Source organism: Bos mutus, chromosome 4 (genome assembly GCF_027580195.1).
Source record: "Bos mutus isolate GX-2022 chromosome 4, NWIPB_WYAK_1.1, whole genome shotgun sequence".
Classification (NCBI taxonomy): domain Eukaryota; kingdom Metazoa; phylum Chordata; class Mammalia; order Artiodactyla; family Bovidae; genus Bos; species Bos mutus.
The window spans coordinates 57,274,453-57,302,330 of NC_091620.1; the positions used below are offsets into that span (position 1 = coordinate 57,274,453).

The following is a 27,878-nucleotide window of genomic DNA, read 5'->3' on the forward strand; positions in this document are numbered from 1 at the left end:
TAATGTCTATCCAAAGTTTAAAAGATATAAATATGATCTTAAGTGTGAAATTTTAAATCTTTTCTTTATTTTCTATTATTTAGCCATGAAAAAAATTATTTTATACTGTACTTAGAAGGCAATGGCACCCCACTCCAGTCCTCTTGCCTGAAAAATCCCATGGGTGGAGGAGCCTGGTAGGCTGCCATCCATGGGGTCGCTAAGAGTCGGACATGAGTGAGCGACTTCACTTTAACTTTTCACTTTCATGCATTGGAGAAGGAAATGGCAACCCACTCCAGTGTTCTTGCCTGGAGAATCCCAGGGACGGGGGAGCCTGGTGGGCTTCTGTCTTTGGGGTCACACACAGACTGAAGCAACTTAGCAGCAGCAGCAGCACATATTTAATTTAATTCCTATATATTTATTTTATGTTTATTATAGGTAAATCAGTAGACAAGCATGATATAGCAATGTTTATTTCTATGCTTCTACCTTTAAAGCCATAACCCCTAGCACAATGCCAGTGTGTGTGGGTGGGGGGGAGGGGCAGCAGGATATACATATACATACACACACACACACACACACACACACACACGTGTGCACGCATGCGGCATTGTGCTAGGTAGGGATTATGGCTTTAATGGTAGAAGCATAGAAATAAACTCAGACCTGGCAGAATCTATTGAGAAAATCAGTTCTGATTTTAGTCATTTTTATTGTGGGTTATTTAGCAATGAAATGATATACTAATCATATCACTCACTACACTTAATGATGCAGTGAAAGCTAGATAGGCACTGGTAGGTGGATTTTTGAGCCCACTTATAATCTTAACTAGAAATAAACATTTCTCAAGAGGAGTAACTGGTTTTGGGATATGTGGTTATTAGAATCTTAACCTATTTTAACTAAGTATTTTCAAATTCAGTTTCCCAGCCCTTACACTGTCAGTGGTCACTTTCTTAATCCTGCATTCTAGCATGATGCTTTCAAAAAGTAGGAATTAACACCCAAAAGGAATTATCCCACTTACCAGATTTGGGCTAGTGTATTAGCCCATTAGCCCATTCTGAACCTCAGTTTATTCATCCACAAAATGGATCTCATAGAGCCTTATTCAGGGGATTAGTATCAGAATTAAGTGATACATTATTAAAAATATATAGAGTTTTTTTTTCTAAGTTAAAAGTAACATCCAAACCATGAACCTTTGGTGGATACTAGTTTAGGGGAAGGGGGCAGGAGTTATAAAGACATTTGTTGGTCTAACCTGAAATTTTTAATACGAACTCAGTTTTAAATGTGTTAAAAATATTGTGGTTACAAAATAATCTTATTGTCAGTCTGGGCTTGTAGAAGTACTTACAAGTAAAGTATCATGATGCATACAACTTAGTTTCAAATGATTGAGAGAAGGGGGAAAGTAGATACCTAAACAGAGGTTGAGAAATGGAGCGGGGAAGGTAAAGCAAACTGGAAAAATGTTAATTGTTGAATCTGGGTAGAGAGCACATGTGCTTCATTTTACTATTTGTTTAACTTTTGGATTTTGAAAATCTTCCAAATAAATGTTGACCAGGAACAAAAGAATTCAATGAGATAATGTCACTAAAGCATACAGCTCCTATTAGAAACAGCTAATGCCAGCGGATATTCTGTCAATTTAGAATGATTACCATCTTGTTACACTGACTGCTATCAGTGTGAGGGGCTCCCTGCACATAGCAGGTAAGCAGTGAGAACATGCTGAAAAGAAAAGAAATTAACAGAAAGAACTAAAATTCTTTAAAAGGAATGTCTTCAGTCCATCAGGGTCACAAGCTGAGAGGAGGTGAGGTTCTGCTTTCTTGGGGACACCAAGTACCTAAGCTTAGAGGTTAAGAACACTGACATTTAACACCTAACCACCTGGATTTAAATCTATGATGGAAGCAGCAAGGTCTCATTGGATAAGTTATTTAACTCCATGCCTCAATTCTTTTGGCTATGAAATGTAACATAAAAATACTGTTGTTACTATCTCAAGATATCATTGTGAGGATTAAATAAGACAATGTATGTTAAATGGTGCTTTGCACATGGTAAGTACCCAAATATTAGCTATTATTATAATCATGTAGATAATAGCCTCCTGTTCCATTTTCTGTGATATGAGAGGTCCTGCCAATATTTATTCAGGATTGCGCTTTTGCCAGTTAGACCAAATCTCAGATGTTATACTTAAAATTCCCTTAATTTTGTTCTGTCCATAATTTTCACAGATAATTTTCATAAAAGCAATGAAGTTTTCACATGACAAATTTTTGTTTCATTCTCAAACATCAACAGGATCTCTTGTATTTCCCTAATAGCTCAGATGGTAAAGCATCCACCAGCAATGCAAGAATCCTGGGTTTGATCCTTGGGTTGGGAAGATACCTTGGAGAAGGAAATGGCAACCCACTCCAGTATTCTTGCCTGGAGAATTCCATGGACAGAGGAGCCTGGTGGGCTACAGTCCATGCAGTTGCAAAGAGCTGGACACAACTGAGCAACTAACACACACACACACACACACACACACACACACACACACACACACATACATACAGTGTTATATGAGTCTTTCCCTGGTAGCTCAGTAGGTAAAGAATGTGCCTTCAGTGCAGGAGATGTGGACTCAATCCCTGCGTTGGGAAGATCCTCTGGAGAAGGAAATGGCAAACCACTCCAGTATCCTTGCCTGGAAAATCCTCTGGACAGAGGAGCCTGGTGGGTTGCAGTCCATGGGGTTGCAAAGAGTTGGACACAACTGAATGACTAATACTTTATTTTTTCAATGTTTATAGTATAAAAAGCTACTAATTCAGTTAGTGTAAGTTGAATGAATGTTTCAGGAATCTTTTCTGAACCTGTGATATCTATATTACATGGGTTCTCAAATAAATTGAAAATGGGATTGTTGATGTCAGTGTTCTAGATTCTAAGAAAAGTAGCATTAGTGTTTTAGGCCTCTGTGGGCTTCAGTCTATACCCAAATTTTTAGCTTGGGCATTCTCTGAAAGTTGCCACTCTTGTGTTATTTTAGGGATAATAAAAATGTTATAGTACTTTGCTTTCATTTAAAGATGAACAATATGATAACATTCATACATTGATTCCATTATTTATACATTATTTCATTTTTTTAAATGCCATTAACTTTTAAAAATCCATATGGTGACAAATCCTCTTTGGACATTCCAGAGACAGTCTAATAGTCACAAAATGCCTTTTTTTGATAGAGTGCCTTAGAGTTTCCAAAGGCATATTTATGCACAGCATCGCATTTGACCTTTACAGGAATTCCCTAAGATGGTCCAGTTCTTAGTCCCAGTTTACAGACAAAGAAAATGGCAGCCACAGTTATGAACTGAAGTCTACTCAAAGTCATATAGAAAGCCTTCAAGTTTATGCTGACTATGAAAGAAAAATGAATTGGGAAGAATCTTAATAGCATCCAATCCTTAGCAACATTTTGATAATTATTTACCAACTTAGTCTAAGCCTTAGAAATGCATAGATTTTAAATATGATTTACAACAGAGTAGAAAATACAAAACTCAATATTATAAATTAGATATCTTGATGTTTAGATAATACAGTTTATTATCTAAAGAGGTATTTAAAATCATTCTACTATAATTATCTTAGCCTAATTTCAGCTGAATAAGTCTCACAAAGTATCTAACAAATCAATAGTTTGGGTAGTTGGCTAGACTGTGTGTGCTAATTTAGCAGAAAAACTGAACTTTAAAATTTTATGAAGTCGTGAGTATATGGTTATGTACATCATGAGGCCCTACCAAGAGTAGGTAAAGGAAACTGGTAAGAAGTCAGTTTGGGATAGGTTTTGGCAGGAGAATGGGCAGTAAACAGCTTGACTGGGAAAGTAAAGGTTCTAGGAAACACAGACCTTTAAAACACTGAGCTGCAGTCACTCAACATACTTGGAGGTCCCGGGGCTGATTCACCATAGCTTTCTTCAAAGTAAACTTCTGTTTTGAGTACTGGGATGGCCCTTCTCTCCAAGAAGATAAAAGCATCTCCTAAAACCTCATCTTTTTTGGCAAAAAAAATTGTGAAGGGTACACTCACCAGTTGATTCTGGTAGGCAGTGACCGCTGTAAAAACTGTTTCTGGAAAGATGAATGTTCTGAATTCTTCAGACTTCAGATTGAGTAATGAGGCTGTGTGGTCTTTCTTCTTAATGATGTGCACCCGTGGCTGGTACTTATGCATTGAGTTCAAAATTATCTACAACAAAGAATGGAAAGTACAGTACTGAATTTTAGGTTTTTATATTGCTAAACAGGCCCAATTACAATGAGGCAAAGAAAGAATCATAAAATCTACAGTTTCAAATGTAGTTTTAAGATTAAAATCTACCCTTTCCATTCTCCAGGCAAGTAATTTGTACATAATACTGCAGAGTCATCATTGTGAATCACATTTTACCAAAACAACTGCAAATAACACAGGTTGTTTCAAGTGTTCTTTCTAAAATTATAGAGGACAAAGTCATCTGGAGGATAGGTTTATTTTGAAAAAAATAGTTTTTGTTTCTTAGTCTGGTTAGACCAAAGGCAGTATGTCTCTAAATTTTCTAAAGTAAGAAATTACATATTCAAGGAAGCCAGATTGTTACTTGGCACAGTGAGGGTTTGGGGGTTGGGGTGGGTGGCGGATGGTAGGGAAATAAAAGGCAGTGAGGTGTGAGATGGACTTTGGTTGGAATACTGAATTGATACTTTCTTGCTCTTTTAATCTCGGGCCAAGTGATCTAACCTTTCTCACCCCATTTTCTTAAATCCAAAAGCATTTAAGTTTTAAACTCTCAGGAGTTGTGGTGAGAATCAGATGATGTAACTCTTGTAAATCACATAGCAAATAGGAAGTGCTCAGTAAATATAACTGTATCATCATCATCACCATCATGTCTGATAGCTTCACTGATTCCAACTTCCAGTTACAAACTAAATAGGAACGATAATGACAGCTGTCTTCCATTCTATAGCTAATAAAAGTTGCCCGATACTTAGAAACATACCCTTGTTTACAAAGGCACTATTTTTCATGTATAATTGAAATAAAATACAATTGCCATTATGAAATTTGAGCAACAAATTTACTTTCAGATATTAAAGATTTTCTACATCTCCCCCAACACCACACCCAGACAGCTACCTAAGTATACAAAATTGAGTATGTTTTTCTTGGGATAACAGGGCTCACATTGTATGCCCTTCACCCCAGGAGCCTAGCAGAGAGCATGGCTCTCAGAGGAGGTGTTTGATACTTGCTGCGGCAGGACCAGGGCCAACAGCATGCAGTATTGTCGCTCTCTTGGCTAACTTGGGTGTGTGGGTGAATGTTAATGCTGGTTGACTTTAGGAGAGTTAAATACTAGTCACTGTGAGATAACTGATACAGAATCAATCTGTTTCTGTCCTGAGATATACACCAACAAAGTTACAGGGCATTAACTGGCATCTTTTTCTGATCCCAAATCTGAATAGGAATTACTAAAGCAAATGAGAGCTTAAAATGAATCAAAATAAACTTTAAAAACTTATCTCTTTGTATAATGCATTTATTCCAAGGAATTGAAGATATCTGTGCTCAGTCCTAAAACGAATAAACTTGAAGTGACAAAGCCAAACATTTGCCTCCTGAAACTAGTATAAGAAAAACCTGAGCATTCAGTACATGTTCTACTAAGAAGACAGGAGTTTTCAAATCACATATGCACACACATATATACACACTGGAAAAAGCCCTAAGCTTTAAATAAGGTCCCCTCTTCCTTATTTATACCAGCCCTAGATTAATTTCCTTTAGGAAAGGGTATTGACTCTGACAGACTATCAGGCAGATAGTCTGACAGACTCAGGTATCTGACAGACTCAGACCCGAGACTGAGTCTCAGACCCCAGGGCTTCTTGAACCTCTGCTCAGGCTTTCATGGATTTAAGAAACATTGATAGAAATGTAGACTTTATTTCATTGGAGAAATAAATTCCTGGAAATAAGAAATTTTCCTATTATAAAACCAAAAATGTATCTGTAAAGGGGGGCTTCTTCAGGGCTGATTCAGAGAACTTGTCTAAACAACACAAGATCTAAAAAATTTCCTTGTAGTTTTCAGAACATACTGTTTCTGTTGAAAAAGAGATATATTAAATAATAAAATTTTAAAGCCAAAATGGATATTAGCAATCATCTAAGATTTAGGCAAACAATTTGTCACGGTCTGATCTTGGCATTATCAGACTAGAACCCAGAGCTCCTGAAGTATGGCTTAGTGCTATTCCTCTCCATGACACTGATGCTGAAAGGAAAACACACCAATTCTGGACAACTGAGTTGTAGGTTAACCTAGTTACTCTGACTTGGTCAGGATAAACAAGGTCTCCTGTGGGCATATGGATGGTGGCAGTGCCTGAAGTGATTTACTTGGTTTTACGTTCAATCCAATTTTTTGAAACCATGTCTAGAGCTCTCTAATTTATTATCTATGTATATGTAACCAATTTTTTTGAAAAGTTTTGAGACTCTTCTTCTAAATTGCATGGATCCAATAAAAATTAAAACCTTAAGTAACAAGAGCCTTAATAAAAGGGATAAGAGAGAGAATAATTATATCAGAATATCTAAGCCAAGGAGAGAAATTATGAAAATACCAACTTGCTTTCTGGCAAACAGGGCAAAGAAAAAAAAGAAAAGAAAAGAAACAGTATTCTCATCAAAAAGAAGCATACATGTCTGTCTGAAGTTTCCTTAGCATAAAATCTAAAACACTTTTTAAAATGTAAATCTTTACTTAAGCGCATGAAATAACATCACAGATAGTTCCTTAAAAAGCATTCTTAGCAACTGTGTAAAAGCCTGTGTCAACGGCTGTTCTATTAAATGTTGATAGGAGCTCAGAATTCCAGTTTCTCTTTTCTCCACATTTGATGAATTCCTTATTGATATATAAAATCAAATAATTTTGTTTTTAACTGCAAGACTTCTCTGTGTTCTAATACTCATAAGATTCACTACAGAAGAGATATGTAATGAGCGAACAGCACTTTTCCAAATGTATTTGTACGTAAAACCCTTTGGTCCCATTGTATCTCACAAGAATGTATTCTGCAGAACATACTTTGGGAAACCACCATAGGAGGTCTCAGCCCCATTCCCTTTATGCTGTGTTATCTATCACTGATAGAAATTAAATATTTAATCCAAGAATGGGCTGTAGTAACCTCCAAAGTGCACATTCCCTTTGTTTAGTTGGCACAGGTGGTAAAGCATTTGCAGAAGTGGGATTACACGGTGCCAAAGGTCCCTGACCCTCTTACATAGAAATGGCATACAGCATCTCTGTATGTATCAGGGTTCCCCAAAGAACACAAGAATGTTCTCACAGAATGACTCAGAGCTGGAAGGTTGGAGGGGAAAAGGGAGAAAAGGAAGAGACTTCAACAGAGAAAGTTTCACGTGTCTTCTCCATCTTACCCCGGGAATCCGCGTAGTCCCAGCACTACTTACATGGCCATGTTGATCCAGTTCATTGTTTGTGAGTTTCACCTTTTCAAAAGACACCATCTGTTTGAGTAGCTGCTCGCCAGTAAAAGGAGAGTCTGGATGTACATACAACCTAAGAAAATTATGACAGAATTTTATTGAGACATTTTAAAAAAATCTCACTGTGGGTTTTAAAATATCCTGATTCTAAAGGAACACAGAAATCTCATATAAATGGTGAATTTTTATTTGCCTCATTTAATCTCAAATTTAATAATATAGCAATGCCAAAATGATGCTAAAACATACAAATGTGTTTCTTTGTGTACCAATGATTTTAAAGGGGTAATACTTAATACATTTTCTATTATTGATTTTCAAGGGATAATACTTAATACCTTTTGTATTATTTACTGAGCAAGTTGTTTTTTTAAAGGTGTTTTTTTTTTTTTCCATCTAATTAATCAACTACTGGTCTGCTTCTGTCAAATATAAAATTCAATTGTAGATATTTTCAAAGCAAAGTCTAGGTTATAGTAATTGCATAATGAGCTCCTAGTATAAACATTGCTAAAAAGCAGTGAAGACAAATAATTTAAAAGAGGAAACAATTCTAGAGAATCTATCCATTTAAACTCGAAGGTGGCTCAGTTTAAAGTTTGTTTTCTTTATAAGCATGACAGTGCCTAATGCAGTGACTCGGGGAACTTTTAATAGATCACATAGTCTATTTGCTTCTCCTGGTACCTTAATATTATTTCTTTCATCATTACCTAGTTAAGTGCTCGCTAATGAGAGTGAACACAAGCTGGGTAAGCTTCAAATTATTTAGTGTATTTATCTGTAAATAGCCTAAGCACTCCCCCCTCCCCCCAAAAAAGCTTTGATGGGGGAAAAATGTACTTATCAGGTATTTGTCTTTTATTGATCAGCTGCTATGTTTTTGGCTAGCTTTTACCTACTGACAGTTAAATGCAAGTCATTTGCTTTACCTGCAAAGCTTTAAACTAAGTACAACTCTTTGTAAATCACAATCCTAATATCCACTTAACATAAGCTTTTCTGAAGTCGTGGGAGATTATAGAACTAATAACAGGGGAAGGAAATGTCCTTGATTTAATGGGATAAATTCCTTTATCCATGCCACAGGTTATTTATATTTATATTTTGTATAGAATCTTTGTAACTACCATTAAACATACATATTATGGAGGGAACAAAGGAAAGGAAAAAAGTTAAAAAAAAAACAAACAAAAAACCTTTCCTAACAATATTCGTGTAAAGAATAAGAAGTCTATGCCATGGTTTGTCACACAGAGGACTAACAATAGAAGAATTGGAATCACAGGCTTCAACTCACAAAGCCCACCAGAATCTAAGCACAACAAGGCCAACAGTACTAAAGATTCTTACCAGACCCACACAAGAACTTTAAAGGTTTTAGGTATTTGTCTGCCTGAATAATTTTTTAAAGGAGTGCTCAGAATTGCCTTTCAGTTGAAGTATTCTTCAATGACACAACCATAATATTAAATAGCTTTTCAAATATCACCCTTCTAAGGCTATTACTCTATATATACAGTTGTTTTACTAATAAGCACCACATCCTGATTAGAAAAGACACTGATGCTGGGAAAAATTGAAGGCAGGAGTAGAAGGAGACGACAGAGGACAAGATGGTTGGATGGCATCACCGACGCAATGGACATGAGTTTGAGCAAGCTCTAGAAGATGATGAAGGAAGGGAAGCCTGGTGTGCTGCAGTCCATAGGGTCACAAAGAGCCAGACAGGTCTGAGGGCCTGAGCAACAACAACCACATCCTACCCACTCCTCCAAAAAGGACTAAAAGTATTTAGTCCTAAAAGTTGGTGAGATGGTCCCTTTTTATGTATCAATTTAACACATATAAGATTAATAAATATTAATTTATTTAAATATCAACTTTTTTAAAAAAGGAAATGTCCTATGAAATTTATTTCATAAATTTATTTATGAAAATAAAACATTATTTAGGTTATATACAATGTCTTGCCCATTACTATGATCAAATGATACTGTCAAGCATCATTTCTTCTGATTAGAAACAACTGACTGATGAATTTTAGTCTAAAATAAAGTCTTTCAAAGAGCTAGAATTGCAAGGAATTTCTACCATAAGTACAAAAATGATCACCTCCCAAATTCTTTACCTTTCCCATATGTAGCTAGAAATCATAGCACTGTCTTTTAATAGCAATAAAAAATAGTTGCTTGTATAATCTAGAATATTTCTATCCTATAAGGCACAAACATTTTAATCTAATATCAATATAAATAAACTGAACTAGGATGAACGAAAAAGCATACAGGAAGCCCCGCTTCTCTCAAGTCTCGTGGGACTTAAAATTCCAGCAATAGCTTAAACATGCTTCAGTTAAGATAGTGTATTGGTACATGCTTTCTTTTTCCAGCCAGAACAGATTAGTAACATAAACAAGGCATGTCATATTCCCAACTGGCCTAAACCAGTTCCCCATACCTTTAGATAGGAGGAAAATGTATGCTAAATAAGAGTGATTAACTTCTTAGAGGAAAGACTTAGGGAAAAAAAAGAAAAGGGGTGGGAGAGGCTGCTTGTAAAAATGGTTAGGAATCTGCTAAATTACTCCGCTCTCTGTCTCCTTTCTTCCCCTCTCTCTTTCCCCTTTAAAAAAAATTGTAAATATTGGAAAGAAGCTCTAGATTAGTGTGAACTGGCTAGTTAATAGGAAATAGTAGAGAATACTAGTTATATTTATTTAAATATCTATTGTAAATTTGTCATTTACAGTCACTCAAAATGAGTGTCATTAAAATTTTTTTTAGTCCTGATTGTTATTTAATATATCGATTTGGAAAGGCTGGGATCCTTCCTAGTCTCTTGTGGGAATGGAAAACTCAGAGAGGCTCCTTTTAATCTCATCTCTAGTGTATTTAACAGACTGTAAGCTTAATAATGTGATCGACTACTAAGTAAGCTTAATATTCCATTTGAACTGTATGTGTAAATTATCTGTGTTGATTCTGTGCCTTGACTTAAGACTCCAAACTATATACTTAGAAAGAACCATACTTTGAACCATAACATCAAAGTCCCTAAACCCGTACATTTAAATAAATTCTTAGCCTTGATATGAACTGCTTATCAATTATAAAAATTACATAGTCATAAAACAACTTTAAAGCTGTAAGTTTTGGTTTTAGAGCCCTAAATGTATAATCAGCTATGTAAATGTGAAGTGTAAAATGTAAAGATTCATTGTTTGTATTAAAGAGTGACTGTTAGATTTCTGTTCTTCAGCTAGTCATAGTCACATAAAGTAAAAGTACCGTTTTCTTCCCTTCAGAATGCTCATTTGGGCAAAGCAGCAGCAATAAAGGTTTGCATGTGATTTGTTAAACAGGGTTCTCCTGGAAAAATATCACCAATGACTAGCACAAAAATGGACATGTTTTGTTTGGGTCATTACCTAACATATTAATTGAATAATTTTTCAGTAAAAGTATATTAACCTGATGTTGAATTACATTTATCCACTAATTATGGAGAGGGGGGAAAAAAAGTTTGTTTTTCATACTTAAACATCTCTGAGCCTTTTACTAGTCAAAAAAACCCCACATTTACCAAAATGATGTTTACTATATGAAGTTATAACCACACTATGACAAATACCTACTAAAAGCTACAAAAGTACTAAAATGCACACTTTTAAAAAGAATTTTAGGGCAGTCACTTCATCAGTAGGTTTATTCTGTTGGGTGTTAGCCAAATAGAAATGAGGGGTGTCATATGAAATGGGTCCAGATTTCTAACAAATATTCCAATTGAAATTTAAGAAAAACTTTGAAATGAATTATGAAGATAAAATTAAAAGCAGTGTTCTGAGTACAAACTCTGCCTTTCTCAGAGACTAATCCATATTTTGTATAGTTAATCCTGGAGTGCCTGGGCTTGGAACGCTTTCTTACCAGAACTCACGGCTTTAAAAACAGACCTGCTGAAAATTCAAACAGCCAGGGCAGGAGACATTTTGCTTGGCTGAAAATCTGGAGACACAAACCTGGCTGGCAGTGGAGGGTCCGCTTTGCCAGCCACCAGCCAGGAGGACCGGTGGTAGGCATAGCGGTACCTCTTGTTGTCCACAGGGACGATGTCCATCAGGACTATGTACTTGGCCTCAGAATCCACGCCGGAAAAGGACACACGGATGGTAGGAAACATCCTCCTGACACAGTGAGACAAAGAGAATCACCAGAATTAGAGAGGAAGAGAGGTCCCTTCCCTCTCTACCCAGCCCCCAAACTCTTTGTTTCCTGCAAAGCCACAGAGACGTGAATACAGAGACTGACCTTCTCCCAAGCCTAGATAATCTTAAGTGTCATCTCTACAGGAGTCCTCATTAATACCCAAAGGTCTGCAATTAGGGAAAATCCTGTGCTATATCATCAAGCCCATTAGGCTCTGAAGCGAAGTCTCCAGAGCAGAGAGAGTCCTGTAACCTCCTTATGTTGCAGGGAGAAAACTCACCCCTGCCTTAGTAGAAAGCCAGAGCGGAGTTCTCAGGTTGGTTTTCTTTTTGGGAGACTCTGAGAGGGTGCATCCCAGAGACCTGAGAGCTGGAGCAGTCAGGCGCCAAGGGGCCACCGATCCCTAACCCTTAGCCCCAGTCCCAGGAACTGCCTTCCTGCCTTCCCTGAATCAGCCCCGACTCGACTTCGGCGTCGAGGGGCCCCGCACCAGAGCTCCTTCCTACCAGGAGTGTGGTCATTTCAAATTTCATTCCATCTCCCTGATTTTAATTTTAGTTTTTAATGGGAGCTTCTGCAAATAAAAGGAAGATAAAAAGGTGATAAAAAGGAATCCATCTGCCTCCCTCACAACATGGAGCAGCCCACCTTGCACCGCAGCAGGCACAAGTCGAGTTCCTGCTTCCCTCCAGATGCAAACTCAGCACCCAAAAGACACAACAGGCTGCAGGGAGGAAGAGAGCCCAGTCTCTTGCCCTTAGGGTGGGGGTAGGGCTTCCTATAGCCAGATCCCAAGAAAGCAAATGCCTGGACATCTGTCTCAGTAGGTCTTACCAAAAGCAAGTCAATGGAAGGAAACCCTCCTTGAGCAAAGCTTCCTCTTCAAGCTCAGTACTGGCAGTTTCACCCAGCTCCTGGAGACTCCCTATGCCGCACAGGGCACCGTTCCCTCCTCCCCACTCCTCAGCCCACAAGGCCCTCCTGCTACCTGCCAGACTTGGTGATGATCATCTCCGTGCCTAACTCATGGAATTTGTCCCAGAGCTCCTTGGTCTCCAGGCTGCAGGCAATTTTGGCCATTTCCTCGCTGGGGATGATGGGGGTGGTGGGGATCAGTGGCTCAGTGCACAGAGAGGAGGAGGAGGGGCTGCTGCTGCCCGCACCGCTGCCACCAAACTCCCCGTGAGCATCTAGGCTGGTCAGCTCTCCCAGGGGCTGAGCGCAGGAAGACTTCTCAACAAATTGTTCTGCAGGCAAAAAGAATTGAGAATGACAGCTAATCCTGTCAATCAGAGATATAAGAAGGACAGCAGCACAACTAAAATAGGTACCTAGATTTGACTTTGGAAAGTTATGCTCAGGATGTCCAGGAGGGCAGTGAAGACCATTCACTATACAAACCAAGCCTGAGAGTCCTGTTGAGTGGCATGGCTCCTGCCTGCTTGCTGAACCAAATGAATGAGTTCTAGGACCAGTTCTTGTTACCATTACTTGAAACCCATTTTGGAGAGGAAAAAATGTGAGGAGTGGATAATGGGGACGACAATGATCATAAAGAATTAAAAACAAATATTCCTGTTGTTATCCCTCCACATTCTTCTCAGTTTGTGGGTCCTGGTACCAGTTCTTCCTCTCTGACAAAGAGGAGACACTTTTTCCACGGAGATCAAAGCAGCAAAAATATCAGTTCCTTCCTCACTTTGAGAGGAACCTCCCTTCCCTCCTGAAGCCCTCTCCCCATGAGAGAAAATGAAAAGGGGGTGTGGTTTGCTGTGGTGTTGGGAATGTGTTTTGTTTTTTTTTTAATTAAGTCACTTCACTTCTTTGCCCAGTTCTCAGTTTCCCAGACTTTCAAATGTTAGATTGGAACATTTTTATAATTTCCCTCCCAGTCTGAGAGATCTTATGAAAGACTAACATATTGCTTGTTAAATCACGGGAGTACGCTCTCCGATTTTTTGGACTTGGCTTGAAACAATTACTTGAGGGACAATGTGTGTATTTTCTCTCTCTCAAAAAATGTTCTGTGAGGAAAAGAACCCCAAACCCAGACTAGCAGAGTGTTAAAGTAGGAAGAACAGTTTTCCATCAACCATCAGGCTGGAATACCACTGCCTATGAACCAAACATTCTCCTCCACAGCTGATAAGGGCCTGGGACTACACCAGTCACTTTGATGGAATACAGGAGGAGTTTTGTAATTGGCCCAATTATCTTGCGTCCCTTAAAAAAGAAACTACTTGAATCGACAATGTGAAACTGAACTCCAAAACAACTCTGTTCTAAGTGCCTTCAAGGAATTGAAACAAGTTCTAAGTACACACACACACACACACACACACACACACACAATGTTTTATTTCTCTTTGACTTGGGGCAGGCAAGCAAGAGGTAGAGAATTTTAACCTTCTCTTACAATAATAATCCAACTCACGGAAAAAATTTTAAATAGGAATAATCAAATTAATGATCATATCCTTGTTTTCAAATTCAAAGAGAACCATGCGATCACAAAATTATATTTTCTACTAATATTTTCAGAAACACATTCACATAACATCTTTATAGAGAATTAATAAGTAGCCTTAAAATTTTTCTGACAATTGAAAAAGGCAAATTCCCTAAGCTCCAAACTAACCAGTGTGTCAGGATTGGGAAATGGAAGAAAAAAATGATACAGAAATGTTCTGACACAAGATTTTATGTCAGTTATATCTCAATTTTAAAAAATTTAATGACTTAGTTGTCTGAGGTGGTTCTTTTGAATAGACCTAATGTGTTTGAATGAGCAGTCATGAGACACCTCTGACTCTCACCCTACAGTTTCTTTAGCATCTGGCTAGTGTTGCATTCTCTCTTAATAGGTATTTCACGTGCTGGAGTCCTTGGATTATAGTCAGTTAATAGTGCTCTGTTGAACTGGCCCTAGAAAGGGACTAAGATGCCTTCAGGTTCTTTCAGAGCCTGTCTCAAAAGCCCCAGGGCAGGAAGGATGCTCATTTTACAGACTGGAATGAAGTGGGGGTGCTTTGAGCTGTGAATGGTTTTATAGTTTAGAATTCAGAGGAAGGTGTTTTTTTCCCCCTCAGGAAAGTAGAGAAGGAAGCAATGTTGAAACGACAGGAGAGCTGAGGCTAACATGTTTCCCAGTCTACTGTACATCTATCAGGAATTTTAACCTGAAATTCTCTTTTCCTGCTAGCTACCAAACAGTAATGGGGGCATTTATTTATAAAGAATTTGGAGGCCTCCTAAATAGGAGTGGATAATGTTGGGAAGGGCCACAAAGTTAACTTTGAAATTGGTGGTGAATTTTTTTCTGCACAGTTGGAGTTTATCTGATTGGTTATTTCCATTTCTTTGGCAGGTTTACATTTACACGGGAGGTTAGATGGGAAGAACCAGGGAAAGGGAGTGAAAACCATGGAGGAGAGACTTTTTGACATGTTTTCTGCAGATCTTCCCGTTTCCTTTGCCTTGGTTCTAAGTTTCTGCAGGGATTGTAGCTCTCTCTTCTCTCTGCAGAGGCCCCTTATTTTTCTTCTCTAACATTTCATCTTCCATATTATTATTGTGTTTCAAGGTGTGAGATGTTAAAATGTTGAGAAAGGACAGGGAGAAGAAAAAAATTGAATTTAAAAAGTTAAAAAAAATTAGCCTGTTTACTTGATGCTTTTCACTGTTTTAGGGCAACCAGATGATCAGGATGTGAACTAATTATTACCCAGGGACCCAGAAGGTGATGATGAGAACACTTCTTTCTCCCAGTTGTGAAGGGACTTGAAACACATCTCCAGCAGTTTCTTTCTCACACTATTCACTCGTGCTAAGGGGAGTATAGTCACTTTTCTCCCTTTTCTCTGAGCATAGTGTCTTCTATAAATGGTAAAGGTTGTTAAATAAACAGTATAGCTAAAAGTTGAAGAATCTGGGAAATGGTTACTGGCTAATGTTTTTGCCAACCTCCACTGAAAGTGACAGCAGCTATGAAATGTCTTACTGATATATCTGGAGCTTCTCTGAAGAAAATGGTTCATTCCGCTAGAAGTGGCTTATTCTACAGCACCTGACAGGGGTCTTAAGGAGCTGACTTTGTGTAATCTATTCAAGTCAGGGAAAAACAAAATTAAACGTGTTTCTTGTGAAGTGACAGTCTCCTTGGTTGCAAATGCACAAGCAGGTGTTAGATGCATCATAAATTCGTCGAGTCTTAAAAAGGGGCTTTTATCATTATTCATCTCTAAATCTTTTACCTCAAAAATGTTACAGACACACACACACACCCCGGATGTTCGACCTGACAAAAGGATTCTAGACAAATCGTAAGGAAAGCGACATATGAGGTATGAAACTGGTTGCATATAACAACACTGTGAAGCCCCCAAAGAATCTGGGTATAAGAGGAAAAAAAAAAAATTTTCCCACCCGCAACGTACAGTCTATGGCCCGCGGGTCAGAGCTGCCGCGCGAGCCGGAAAAGGTGGCCACCCTCAAGAGCGTCATGCAGCTAGGGGACAGAAAGACAAACAAATGTGCAGCTCCCCCCCGCCATGCCTGCCCATCCCAGACAGTCTAGCAGCCCGACTTACCCAGTGGTTTGATGGTGTTCTCCGTGGCTTCCTTCTCTTTGGAGCCGCCGCTAGACATCAGCGCGGCGATGGAGAAGGCGTTGGCCCTGGAAGAAAGCTGGGGCTTGGGCGATGCCGTGAACTCCATGGCCCCCAGTGTGCGGTCCTGGCCAGGGACCGGGCCTGCCGAACTGCTGTCCAGCTTCCCCCAAAGAGACAAAGACCGAAACACAGCGCAAAGTTTCCAAGTGCAGCCAGAGGGGAGCCAGGGACTCTAGATGAGTCAGCCCCAACCTCCCAAGAGCTCCACACCGGTGTCTCCTTTCCCCCACCGCAAGAGTCTTTAGCCGCTGAGACTTCGAACTAGCCAGAGAGTACCAACTGCGGGCTCAACCGGGTGTGCAAGTACCGGGACGCTCCGCAGGGGCACAGACTGCGCCGCCGGAAGCTGGAGACTAGCATGAGCTGCGCAAAGCCCAGAGGTCCTGCAGCACCCGCTCCACGTCTTTCCTCCCTCCCCACTCTGGGGACAGTCGGAGCGGCTCAGAGTCGCTGAAAGGGGGCGGATGCCTGGGAGCCTGAGCGTAGCCGTGCGAGCGCGGCGGGGCGCGGAGGACACTGCGCCCTGGAACTAGAAGCCCTGCGCCTTAATTTGCTGGCAGCGGCGATCCCGGCGGCCCGCAGCCAGTCAGGGCTGCCACACGTCACCGCTTCCTGATTCCGCCGCCGGGGGCGGGGCCGCGGGCCGGGTGGGGAGGGTGCGCCCGGGGCTCGGTGCCCGTGTGGCCTTACTCACAGCCCGGTGGAACCTGGCATCCGTTCGGGGAATGCGGTGCCACCACCAGGCTAGTGCTGCGACCGCGGATGCAGCCCGTTAGGTCTCGCAGTTCCGGAGTGGGAGGGAGGTGCTCGCTGTCGGGAGGGGGCATTTTTGTCTCGCCTTAAGACATGGGATCCTAGGAGTAGCCCACTGCAGGAATCTAGACCAGAGGAAGCCTCGGGGAGTTCTTGATTCTCCCATTCTTTTTCTTACTGGTAATCAAAGTTCCAAAAGAAAGTTGGAAAGTGCTAGAAGTAGGACAGAAACTGGCGCCGCAGAGTCGGCGCCAACGGGATAGATCCCATTTGCCGGGCAGTGTGAAGGGCTAGATCCCAGAACCCGATGAGCTTCAGAATCTGACTGCTAGACAATGGGTCTGGAGAGAAGCAGCGTTTAGAACGCGCTAAGAGTGGGCTGTAAGCATTTGGCAAAGGATGCTCTCAGAACCATGGCTGCTTCTGCACACTGGTGCGCCTCTCATTCGGGGTTCCTATTCCCAAAAGGGACTCGAAAATTGGGCCTTGACGGAAGGGAAGGTGAGGGGCGGTCGACGTGCTGGTGGCGCGGCACCATGCGGGGACCCTGCGACGCGCAGTGGGAGAGTGTGAGCCCCGCAGCGCCCGGGCTTGGCGGACGCCGAGCCGTCTTCACAAACTCGGACTTCCCACGGCCTTGTGGGGGTCGTCTTGTTGGCCTTGGTAAGCTTGAATAACTCAAATTCTCCAAATTCGCGGGGTAATCCGCTTCACTTGGAGCCGTGTAAACTCAGGCTGACACACACACTCAAGCTGTACATGTAAATATTTGCGCTCCTTTCCAGTCGGTCTGGCGATTAGGAGCCTCTTGGTAGGTCTTTAAATAAAGAAAAAGAAGAAAGAGAAGACGGAAAACAGCCCCCCATTTCTCACCCCCACATTTTCCTCTCTCCATGGCACAGACATTCTCCACCCCTTGAAATAAACTTATGAGGGAAAAAAGCTGAAACTCAAAAGTTGAAATCAGCCATGTAAGTAACATGATGACAGGTGGAGGACTTGTGAGTTAAGCCTGTCTTGTCACCATATGTCAATAGTTTCTAACAACAAACTGCATAACAGTGACTAAGGAACAATTTTGAAATATCTCTGTGTACAGAGAGTGTATGTGTAAATTTGGGGGAAATTCGTAAAACTATAGATTTTTGTGCTGGAAACGATTTATACTGTCTAGCCCCTGTCCATTTGCTTTTGACAGTGAGAAATCGAGTCTGGCTAGCAGGGTGATGCATCTCCCCTAAAATCGACCCAGCCAGCTAGAGGCACAGGACCTGCACTCCAGGCAGAGATCTTGATCACACCCCAGCTCTGCAGCTGTGCTTGGTTTCTTCCTATGGGAGATCCATAGTAAAGTAACGCTGGTTGAGAATGCTTTCAGCTTCAACCTTAGTAAGAATAGAGGCAGCACCACTTCATGTGCCTGAAGATTCGTTTCTATTCTTGAGTCTCTGGACCTTTGCTGTTTTTGGACAACCCAGACCCTTGGATTAATAAATCTTCCCCCCAGCAGGCAAACACAATCCACCTCAATCAATGCAACTGTGACATTTCCCTTGTTTAAACGTAAGGCGCACAAGCTTGTTCCTGTCCTGTCTCAAATGCTTAGGGTTTGGCCAGGAAGGAAGATTTCTGTCAAGAGCGGTTGTCTTTTTTTCTGCGGTGTGGGGGGGAGGGTTGGTGTGTGGGGGGTGTGGCATTGTTTGTTGGGATGAGCCATGGCTTAGTCAGTCTAGAATTTTACGCTTCAATTGAGCATCGAAAATCTTATTTGCTGGTTTTAGTTTTCCAAAACCTTATTGTGAAATTATACCTCTATTAAAAAAAAAACAAAAACAGTGCATTTCTACACAAAGTAAGCATCATATCTTTTCTTAATTATCTTAATGGTTGAGGCTGGAATTTGAATAATTTCATGACAGGGACAGTTTTAGAAAACTTGGCAGAGCAAGGGGGAAAATGCTATGCCCCCAGTCAGCTTTCACTTTTCCAATTGCCCACGCACCCTTAGTCCGGTTCTGGGTCTTCAGTGGGCAGCGAACTTGGACTGTTCATCCTTCTAAAGACAAAATAGGAAGCTAAGCTACTAAGCTAGTGCGCGGAGGGAGGCGACAAATAAGAGGAACTGAAAAGTCCACTTTAAACAAACTCGGGGCTCGAGAGGTGAGCCTTTTGGGGATCCCTAAAAAGCAATGCATCTTGTTGGTGTTGAAACCACAGCAATAAAATGTATACTGCAACATAATTATCTGGGGCGCACTGTCCCTGCTCTTAGATTTATTGCCTTTGCAAATCAATACTGTGCTGTAAAAGCCGGGAACCGGTACTTGGCAGGGAGGTGCCATCACAGAGTGATTAAAAGCCCACCCGAAGAGAAGATCGCCGGGTTCTGAGGTCCCTTCGTGTTAGTGCGGGTTAATAGGTAAAGCCACCGAGGGAGTTGGAACTAAGTAATCACATTAACACTTCCCAGAAAGTCCTTCTTAGGCTGACGTCGGGGGGTGGGGGTGGGGGGGGGGCGGGTGGGGGTAGGGGTGAATCTGGGGAGAGAGGGGTCCGGAAAGTCCATTGCACTTGGAGAAGACTTTGAATCTTGACTTTAACCGGCTTTAGCCCTCCCTGAGACTCGGTATAAGTTACCTCGATTTCTTAAAGCCTTAGTTTCATCATCTTAATTAATTTATTCCTACCTAGAATATCGCTGTAGATTAAACGAGATAAAAAGTGCATAAAGCGCCTGAACAGTTACCCCAGTATAAATGAACTATAAATACAGAATTTTATTGTCTTTAATTTTTGAACTGCAATTTTGCGATCTCAGAAATATTTCTTTCACGTGCTCACATGCAGGTATCTGTGCAGACAGTTTTGGGAGTGTATGGATTGGGATCTCATGGTGATAATGGACGATTATTTACAACTTGCTAAACTTTGGGACTCAGGAATTAAAATTTGAGGTTATACGCCTGAAATTGGTTATACGGAGTTTGATTATATGGGGGACCGGAAGATGTCTCCTTACACACAGCGCCGCTTCAAATTTTCCTCTGTAACCTCCGAAACTCAAAAGTTGGTCGACTTCAGAACTGTGCAGGAAGAAACGGTTTCACGATTTCGGCCAATGGCTTCTCGCTTAAATGAATGTTGAAGCTAATGCAGAACCCTCCGCTGACAGCGGTAGAAACCCTTCACCGGCATAGGAGATGAGAGCTGTGCCGGAGCTGGAGGACCCGGTGCCCGACCGAGAGCTCCGCCGGGTACCCGAAGGCGAGAAAGGAGACCAGTTTCTCAACACCCGGGCAGCTCTACTCTCGAGATCCCGTCCCCATCCTGTCCTCCGCTCTTTTTGGTAAACGCCTTAAAAGCAAAAGAAATAGGCTTCGATGCCTTTGGATTCCTAAATTCGGTTTACCGAACAGGAAACCCACCCGAAGTAGTGTGGAGAGCGCGGCCGCAACCCCTTGAAAGCAGCTGCTACATGTCCCGGGGGCGCGCCTAGAGTAGCGCGCGTCGTCGTCGTACAGCGTAGGGAGCGCGCAGTGCGGCCTCGGATTTCATTGTGCGAGGAATGGAGTGGTCCAAACATTTCCTCAGAGGAACCGCGGAGTTCCTCTGGAGTTACATGTGCACATCCTGATGGAGTCAAGTTTTCTTTAATCCAAGTGTCTTCGAGAAGCTCCCCATCCAGCTTTGGCTGCAAGAACGGGCCGGTCCGCTGGAGCTCCGGTCCACCCCAGAGGCCCCAGGACCGGGCGAAGCAAGGCACCCCACCCAATTCCGTTTCTAAGGGCGAGGCAAAGATCGGTTCTTCAAGAGGCGCGGCCAGAGTGTGTTATCTGACTGTCCCTGTGTGGAGGTGGGTGGATAGGTGGGTGGATGGGTGTTCCCACGCGCGCTCACATGCGGCCGGGACTTCACCCTGGCGCCCGGCTGTGGAACCGAGGAAAGGGATGTCGTATGGGCCTAAGGCAGGTCGCACGCATCTGCAGGGCCTACGCCCTCAGACAGTGAAGGGAAAAAATTCTTCGAAGGCCAGAACCCCGCGCACTCCTCAGGCTCAAGGAGGCCTTCGACTGTGGGTGCGCGCCACCGGTGACCAGGCTACTGGAACTTGCACTCCCGGGGCCTTCTCGTGTTCCCGTCGCGTGGCGCCACCGAGCCTAAACGCGGAGATCACTTGCCGAGTCCCAGAGTCTCCTCACAGACTGTTCCCTCAGGGCTGCTACCCTCCAGCTCCTTCCCTTGACCACTTGCATGCTTGTACATCCCCCAGGAGCTCGAGGCTGCAGGACCTAAGCACCGCAGGCCTCCTCCTGACCAGAGAAGAACTTGTGCGGTAGAATTAGGTACACAACTCGCAACGTGATCCCAAGAACAGCAAAGATCTCTTCTGATCTTCTGAGCTAGGAATCCAGATCTGTTCTCTTTCACCCCTTCTCCACCCTCCCTCCTCTTCCACCACACTTGCTCCCGCCGGCCTTTTTAATCTTCCTTTTGGGACATCCTCACCTTCTGTCTCTCAAGGCCTGGCTGCTGACCAGTGTGTTTAACACTTAGATATTTCGTACATCATGAATTTTTGCGTGAATTTTGATTCTTTAAATTACTGCATTAAAATATTTTTTTGTTAGCCTTAAATTTTAGGCTTCATCATAATCTCAGCCGGCTTAGGGATGTTAAGAATTTGATCGAAATTATACTGATAATAAGCAGTAGAGCGGAGGTTCCCACGCAAATCTCTAGTCTCCAAAGCATCCCTTCCCCCGTGGCTATTATCACGCACATGGGACTGACTCAATGGGAACTCCTGCTAGGAGGAGGAAAGCCGGCAGAGGATGGTCCCCTGCTTCAGGATGAAGGTCTTGGCCAGGTGCCCTGGTCCGGCAGTGTGGAGGCATGAGGCTTGCGTGGATAGGGAAGGCAGTAGCCAGACAGGACGACTGAGCCTGCTTCCTGAGCTGTGGTTTCTTAGGTGTTTAAAAACAAACTCAAATGTAAATGAGGCAACTTCCATAGAAGAGCAACCACAACTCTCTTGCAAGCACCTCTCCTCCCGCAAAGCAGCATCAGTTTTGCAGATATCAGATATCAACTAATGAAACTTACAGCGGTTACTGCATTTTGGAAGGTGAGCCAGCCTTCCAGCAACTAAGTGATTGCTGGAGGAGGTTCTGCCTTTGCTTTTCAGGAGCTGGAACCTGCTATTTGGTGACAACTTGTCCAGGTCCTTAACAAGAGATTTGGGAGCTCAAGGCAGGGAAGACCCAGGCAGGAAGTAGTCCTGCAATGTCTCTGCAGCCTGCTCCCATTGCAAATCTACCCAGAAGCAATTTGATTGAAGCTCATCTTAGTCTCCTCCCTGTGGAGGGCAAAATACACTCAGTAACGACTTGGGGGCCTGTTCTCAAATGTCAGCATGTTCTAGACGACTTGAAGCATGTATTAATGTAAGGGAACAAAGATGTATGTATCTTACAAAAGATAAAGAGTGCAGAGTATTTGTTCATTTATCTGATATTACCTGGTACTTACCCTGGGCTGGGTACTGTGCTTAGTTGGATGAATAAACCACTGATCAGAACCCTAATATTTTTGCCTCATGCAACTCACAGTCTGGTGGGAGACAATAATAATAAGCACATAAAACCACACACAACACACACACACACAATAGAGCTTGTGATAAAGACTTGAGGAAACAGGGAGCAGTGATCATTGCCGATTAAACCTATTTTGGGTTATGGACACTCCTTCCTTCTGGACAAGGCACTGGCTCATGGAGGGGTGGGGATGGTGTTGGATAATTTGCATATGATTCCTGCCTATCAAGGATTCAAAACCTAGCTGGAGATTATAAAAGAGCATCAATGTGAAAGGTATACATTACAGTCTTCTCAACATTGAACTGAAAGATGTAGGGGCATAAAGGCAGACTAAACAACTTTAATTTAAAAAGCTTGCAGAAGAAGGTATAGGGCCTGGCATTAGAAACATTAGAAACACCAGTTTGGAGAAAATGCCTCCATTTTCATATTTGTAAAAAACAAACTACATTAAGTGTGTTGTGAAGATTAATGTCTTTGTGAGGGTAAAGGACTTCACAGATATTAGTATTAGCCAACTCCTGAACTTGGGTGAGGCCCCTTTTCAGTTTAATACATATTTACACATTTGTAGTGGATACAGATTAGATCTGATGGAGAACTGTGTTCAAGAGCCCCAGTTTCCACATTGGAATTGTAAGGAATGTAAGAAACAGCTTTCTCTCTGGGGTCTGTGAAAGTGTCTGGGTCTCATTCAATTTCTGTGGTGTAAGAGAAACCCATAGGTTGCCACTAGGAAGGGGCCAGGTCCCTGGGGATGCTCAGACACTTGGCCTCTCTGTCCTGAATGCCCTCCTTGGAAAGGCTTGGAGGTCCACAGTTGGCCTCTGGACTCCATTTCCTTCCATTAACTCACGTGATTGGAAGGCGTTCTATGTACATTTCAAGTCTGGATGCTAGTTTTTCAATGCATTACAAAGAGCTATTGCCTACTATTATGTGTTAGTCTCTGCAGTAGGCTTTCCAAGAAATAGGTAATGTTGATAATATCAGTCGCGTAGCATTATCGTGTGCATTTTAAAGTTGCAGAAAACGAGGCTCCGAACGCTGAACGCAAAGTAACTCACTTGATCTGGGCACACGAATAGGTAGTTTCACGGGGAAGAGCAGTTGATCTTGGACTGTGTGAGCCGAGTTTTTCGGCTCCACAATCTTAACCTCTAACCCACATCGAATGCTGTCGCTAACCTGGCTAGTTTCCAGTTCTGGAAACAGAGGCAGTTCGGAAGAAAGGGCTGAATTTTCTCCATCTGTTTGTAAATAGCAGCCCCAGAAACCCGTAAACATCTGCCTGTTTTGTTGTTGGTCCACCTGCTCGAGAACGTTGATCCTCCAAATGTGGGCAGATATAACTCGCTTGCCCGTGGTCCACTCTCCCCGCGCGCAAAGCAGAAGGAGGGCCAAGTAAAGGTCTTAAGTTGTCGCACGTAGACCGCCGAGTCCAGGCGCTTTGTCACTATTTTCTTCTTTTCTGGGATTAATTACCGATTAATCTACAGGTTTCGAGGAGGCGGCGAGGGGGATGGAGGCGGGGCGGCCTTGGGGATCGTGCACAGCTTGACTGGCCTCTGCGTACCCCGCAAGTGTGGGAGGAAGACTTGCTAGCGTTGGAGATTCGAAGCCAGCTTTGTCCTTGGCTAGTCAAATGACCCTGGGCTATCTGGACTGCTCTAAGCCTTAGTTTCCCTAGCGCGAAGCGAGAGGCTCGCACAGTGCCCGGCGCCGGCTGAGCACAATGGAAGCCGCGGCCCCAGTAATGCAGATGCGATGGCAGGAAGCCGGCACTCCGCAACCGAGAGGCGCAGACTCACCGAGCCCTCGGGCTTGCAAGACTCACTGTCGCCTCGCGGATCTGCTGGTTCTCTCCCTCCAACCCACCCTCTCCTTTGCGGCTGTCATAGGGTCAGACCTCCACGTTGGAGAGACCACGACAGACCAGAGTGAAGGGGACAACCGCACTGTACGCCCAACTCCACCAAGTTTCATCACTTGGTGACGCTAGAGGTGGATTCAGATTCCTAAAGATGCTTCCTAAAACGACGCCGTAGGGGTCCCTGCGAACGACCGAACGGTGGAGAAGCAGACCCTAACCCACTTCTCTGCTAGCGGTCCTCGGGCCACCCTCCCGCACACGCGGCTCCAACCCAGGACCCGAGGCCCAAGACAGTACCCTCAGCTCCAGCCGCCGCAGTCCCCGCTGCCGGGACGCAGACATTAAAGTTAGAGCCCCCGCCACTGCCAGTCCCTGCCTAGTCGGCGCGGTGACGGTGGCGCTGGCGGCAGCGGGGGCCTTCCCTTGGCTGCCCCGCCATTTAATCAGGGCTATTATCAGACTGGGCTTGCAGGATGGCGCCGGCCGAGCTTTACCCCCATTAGCGTAGGGCAGGGTGGGGGCTGGGTCCCCAGACCGCCGTCTGTCCCAACGCAGCTGCAGCGCTTCTGGGGCGCTTTGAGAAAGGCCGAGCCGCGGGGTCTGGTGGCGGCTAGCGCTGTCTCAAACCAGTTCTTCTCAAGCTGACAGTTTATTAGACTATTATTTCCTACCTCCCAACTCGACCTTTACTAGCTCTTTGGCGTTTGAGCAAACCACTGAACTTTTTTGAGACTCAGTTTTTCATCTGTAAAATGGATCTGCTTAGATACTTAACTCAAGGTTCTCTTGAAGATAAACTCAGATGATGCATCTAAGATAAACTAAGAAGGTTCAGACCACAAATGGTGTTAATACTATTATTACACTAGAATTATATCTGTTTTTTTAAAAAAGCATTTCCCACCCCACCCCCGCTGTTTAATTAAAAAAAAAAAAAAAGTGTAGAGGGACCAAAGAAGTCCAAAGATTACTTAAAGACCTGCTGGATTTATTCATGACTTGCTGGGATCTAATTTCTTCTCTGCCACTTGCTCTCCGTGTGACTTTGGGGACTTCACATCTCTTAGTGCCTCTTTGCCTTAGCTGTAAAATGAATGGAATACTACCACCTTCCTTATTAGACTGTTGGGCACATTAAATAAGATGATGCATGGGGCTTCCCTGATGGCGCAGATGGTAAAGAGTCCACCTGCAATGCAGGAGACCCAGATTTGATCCCTGGGTGGGAAAGATCCTCTGGAGATGGGAATGGCTACTCACTCTAGTATTCTCACCTGGAGAATCCCATGGACAGAGGAGCCTGGCTGGCTACAGTCCGTGGGGTCGCAAAAAGTTGGACACGACTGACTAACACATGCACGTGTAGAATGCTGAGCACAGAGTAGGGTCTGCTTAAGCATAGGTTATTAGTTATTAGCAAAGTGTTTTTACAAACCACATTCTTTAGGTTTGTTTTTAATCTTCCTACAAGGAAGCAACTGTCCTCTGATGTTAAGGAATATTCATGTTGGGGTTGGGGTGTCAGGTTTAGGGCTGAATGTCAGGTCTGGAAATGCCAGGAAAGAGAATCATACAACTGTGTCTTCTAGCGTCTGAAGTTTCCTCTTTGCATTCCCATCACAATGCCCTATTGATGTGGTCCATTTAAAGGTAAAAGTCCCAACAGCACAATCAGTCACCGTTATTTTCAGATGGCTGCTAAAAAATTAGCACTCTCAGCAACCCCAGTATTCTCGGCAGTATTTTCTAATCAATTAACAAAGCAAGACTAATTATTAAAGTGACCTTCTAAGGAGTGAATGTTTGTGAATATTCTTAAGTGGGATGTGCTGGGCACAGAGCCAAATACTTAAGGACTGTGCTCAGCTTCAGTCAGCACTGATCTCACCTCATCAGTCTCCCCAAAATCCTAGAGGTGCTTTTGAATTGACTTTCTTCATCTGACATGAAGTAAACGGCGCATATAATGGTTATTTCAAGAGCTTATATGTGCTTGGCAATATCCTAAGCACTTTACCTGTATTATCTCATTTTCCCCACTTTACAGATGAGGAGACAGTAGAATTTCATGGACAAAGGCGCAGAGAAGTTATTTAACTTACTATAAATCACACAGCTAATGTTGGTGGAGTATAGGTTTAAATTCTTATTTTCCTTTCTCTCATGCCCCCATCTCCCAGCACTTATAGCCCCTTCTCTTTTGCAACTCCAAAAACACTTTAAAACCAATGTATCTGGAAGAAATCAAGCAAACAAAATACCTCAGAAAGTTCTGTGCTTCTAAGGAGGCACCTAGGGATAGAAGCTACCATTCGTGGCAGGATTCTGAAGGCCTTTACTAGTCAGGATGACTTCTTGTCAGTCCCTTGTCCTTTGTGCCACAGTACATTCTCCTGGAAGATGATTGAATGCTTCTTATATAACTGCTAGTTATAGTGTATAAGTAACATTTGTGTGTGTGTGAAAGTCGCTTAGTTGTGTCCCACTCTTTGTGACCCCCATGGACTGTAGCTTGCCAGGCTCCTTTGTCCATGGAATTCTCCAGGCCAGAATACTGGAGTGGGTAACTGTTTCCTTCTCCAGGGGATCTTCCCAACCCAGGGGTCAAACCCAGGTATCCCGAATTGCAAGGTGGATTCTTTACTGTCTGAGTCACCAGGAAAGCCCTAACTAACATTTCAAAGTGTGTGGTAAGTGGTTTTATATACATCATTTCATTGTAAAATACATTTCATAGATTTTATTTGATAGGAAATATTTTCTACATCATAGGGCTTTTGTGATGACCCAATGGATCACATAATTAGGAAGTATTAAAAAATATGATGTTATTATAAATAGCTATACTTGAAAAATTCTTAAAAAAATACTTTTTTGGGACAGTGATCTTTCACTGTGTGGCTCAAAGTCTACCTGAATCCAAAGCACCTAAGAATTTTGTGTATTTCTTTCTTCTACTCAGAGTGACTAGACTCAGGTCCCCTGGTGCCTAATAGAGCACCCCAAGAGACTCCTGAATTCCAGTCTTTTTCATGGCATTACAGTCTTCCTATTGACGACATTTAGCTTTGTATTTGACCAGAGCCACTGAGAAACAAGAAATTCCCAGCACTTCTGAGAAGCCATCTGTGATTAATCAAGATGTCCCACACTGAAACTTACAACTTTCATAATTTCCCACCACACCTTTAACAGG

The 27,878-nt window shown here is 42.6% G+C and overlaps 1 protein-coding gene across 1 annotated transcript in view; it reads right to left on the reverse strand.

The window, feature by feature from the left end:
* TBX20 (T-box transcription factor 20) overlaps positions 1-17,022 on the reverse strand; it is a 50,102-nt gene extending 33,080 nt beyond the window's left edge. The window contains exons 1-5 of the mRNA XM_005889109.3: positions 16,376-17,022; positions 12,775-13,033; positions 11,600-11,764; positions 7,543-7,651; positions 4,102-4,260 (exon numbers count right to left, since the gene is read on the reverse strand). Coding sequence (XP_005889171.2) covers positions 4,102-4,260; positions 7,543-7,651; positions 11,600-11,764; positions 12,775-13,033; positions 16,376-16,502 — 819 coding nt within the window. The 5' untranslated portion in view covers positions 16,503-17,022. The remainder of the gene's footprint in view (positions 1-4,101; positions 4,261-7,542; positions 7,652-11,599; positions 11,765-12,774; positions 13,034-16,375) is intronic.
* Positions 17,023-27,878: the final 10,856 nt, after the last annotated feature.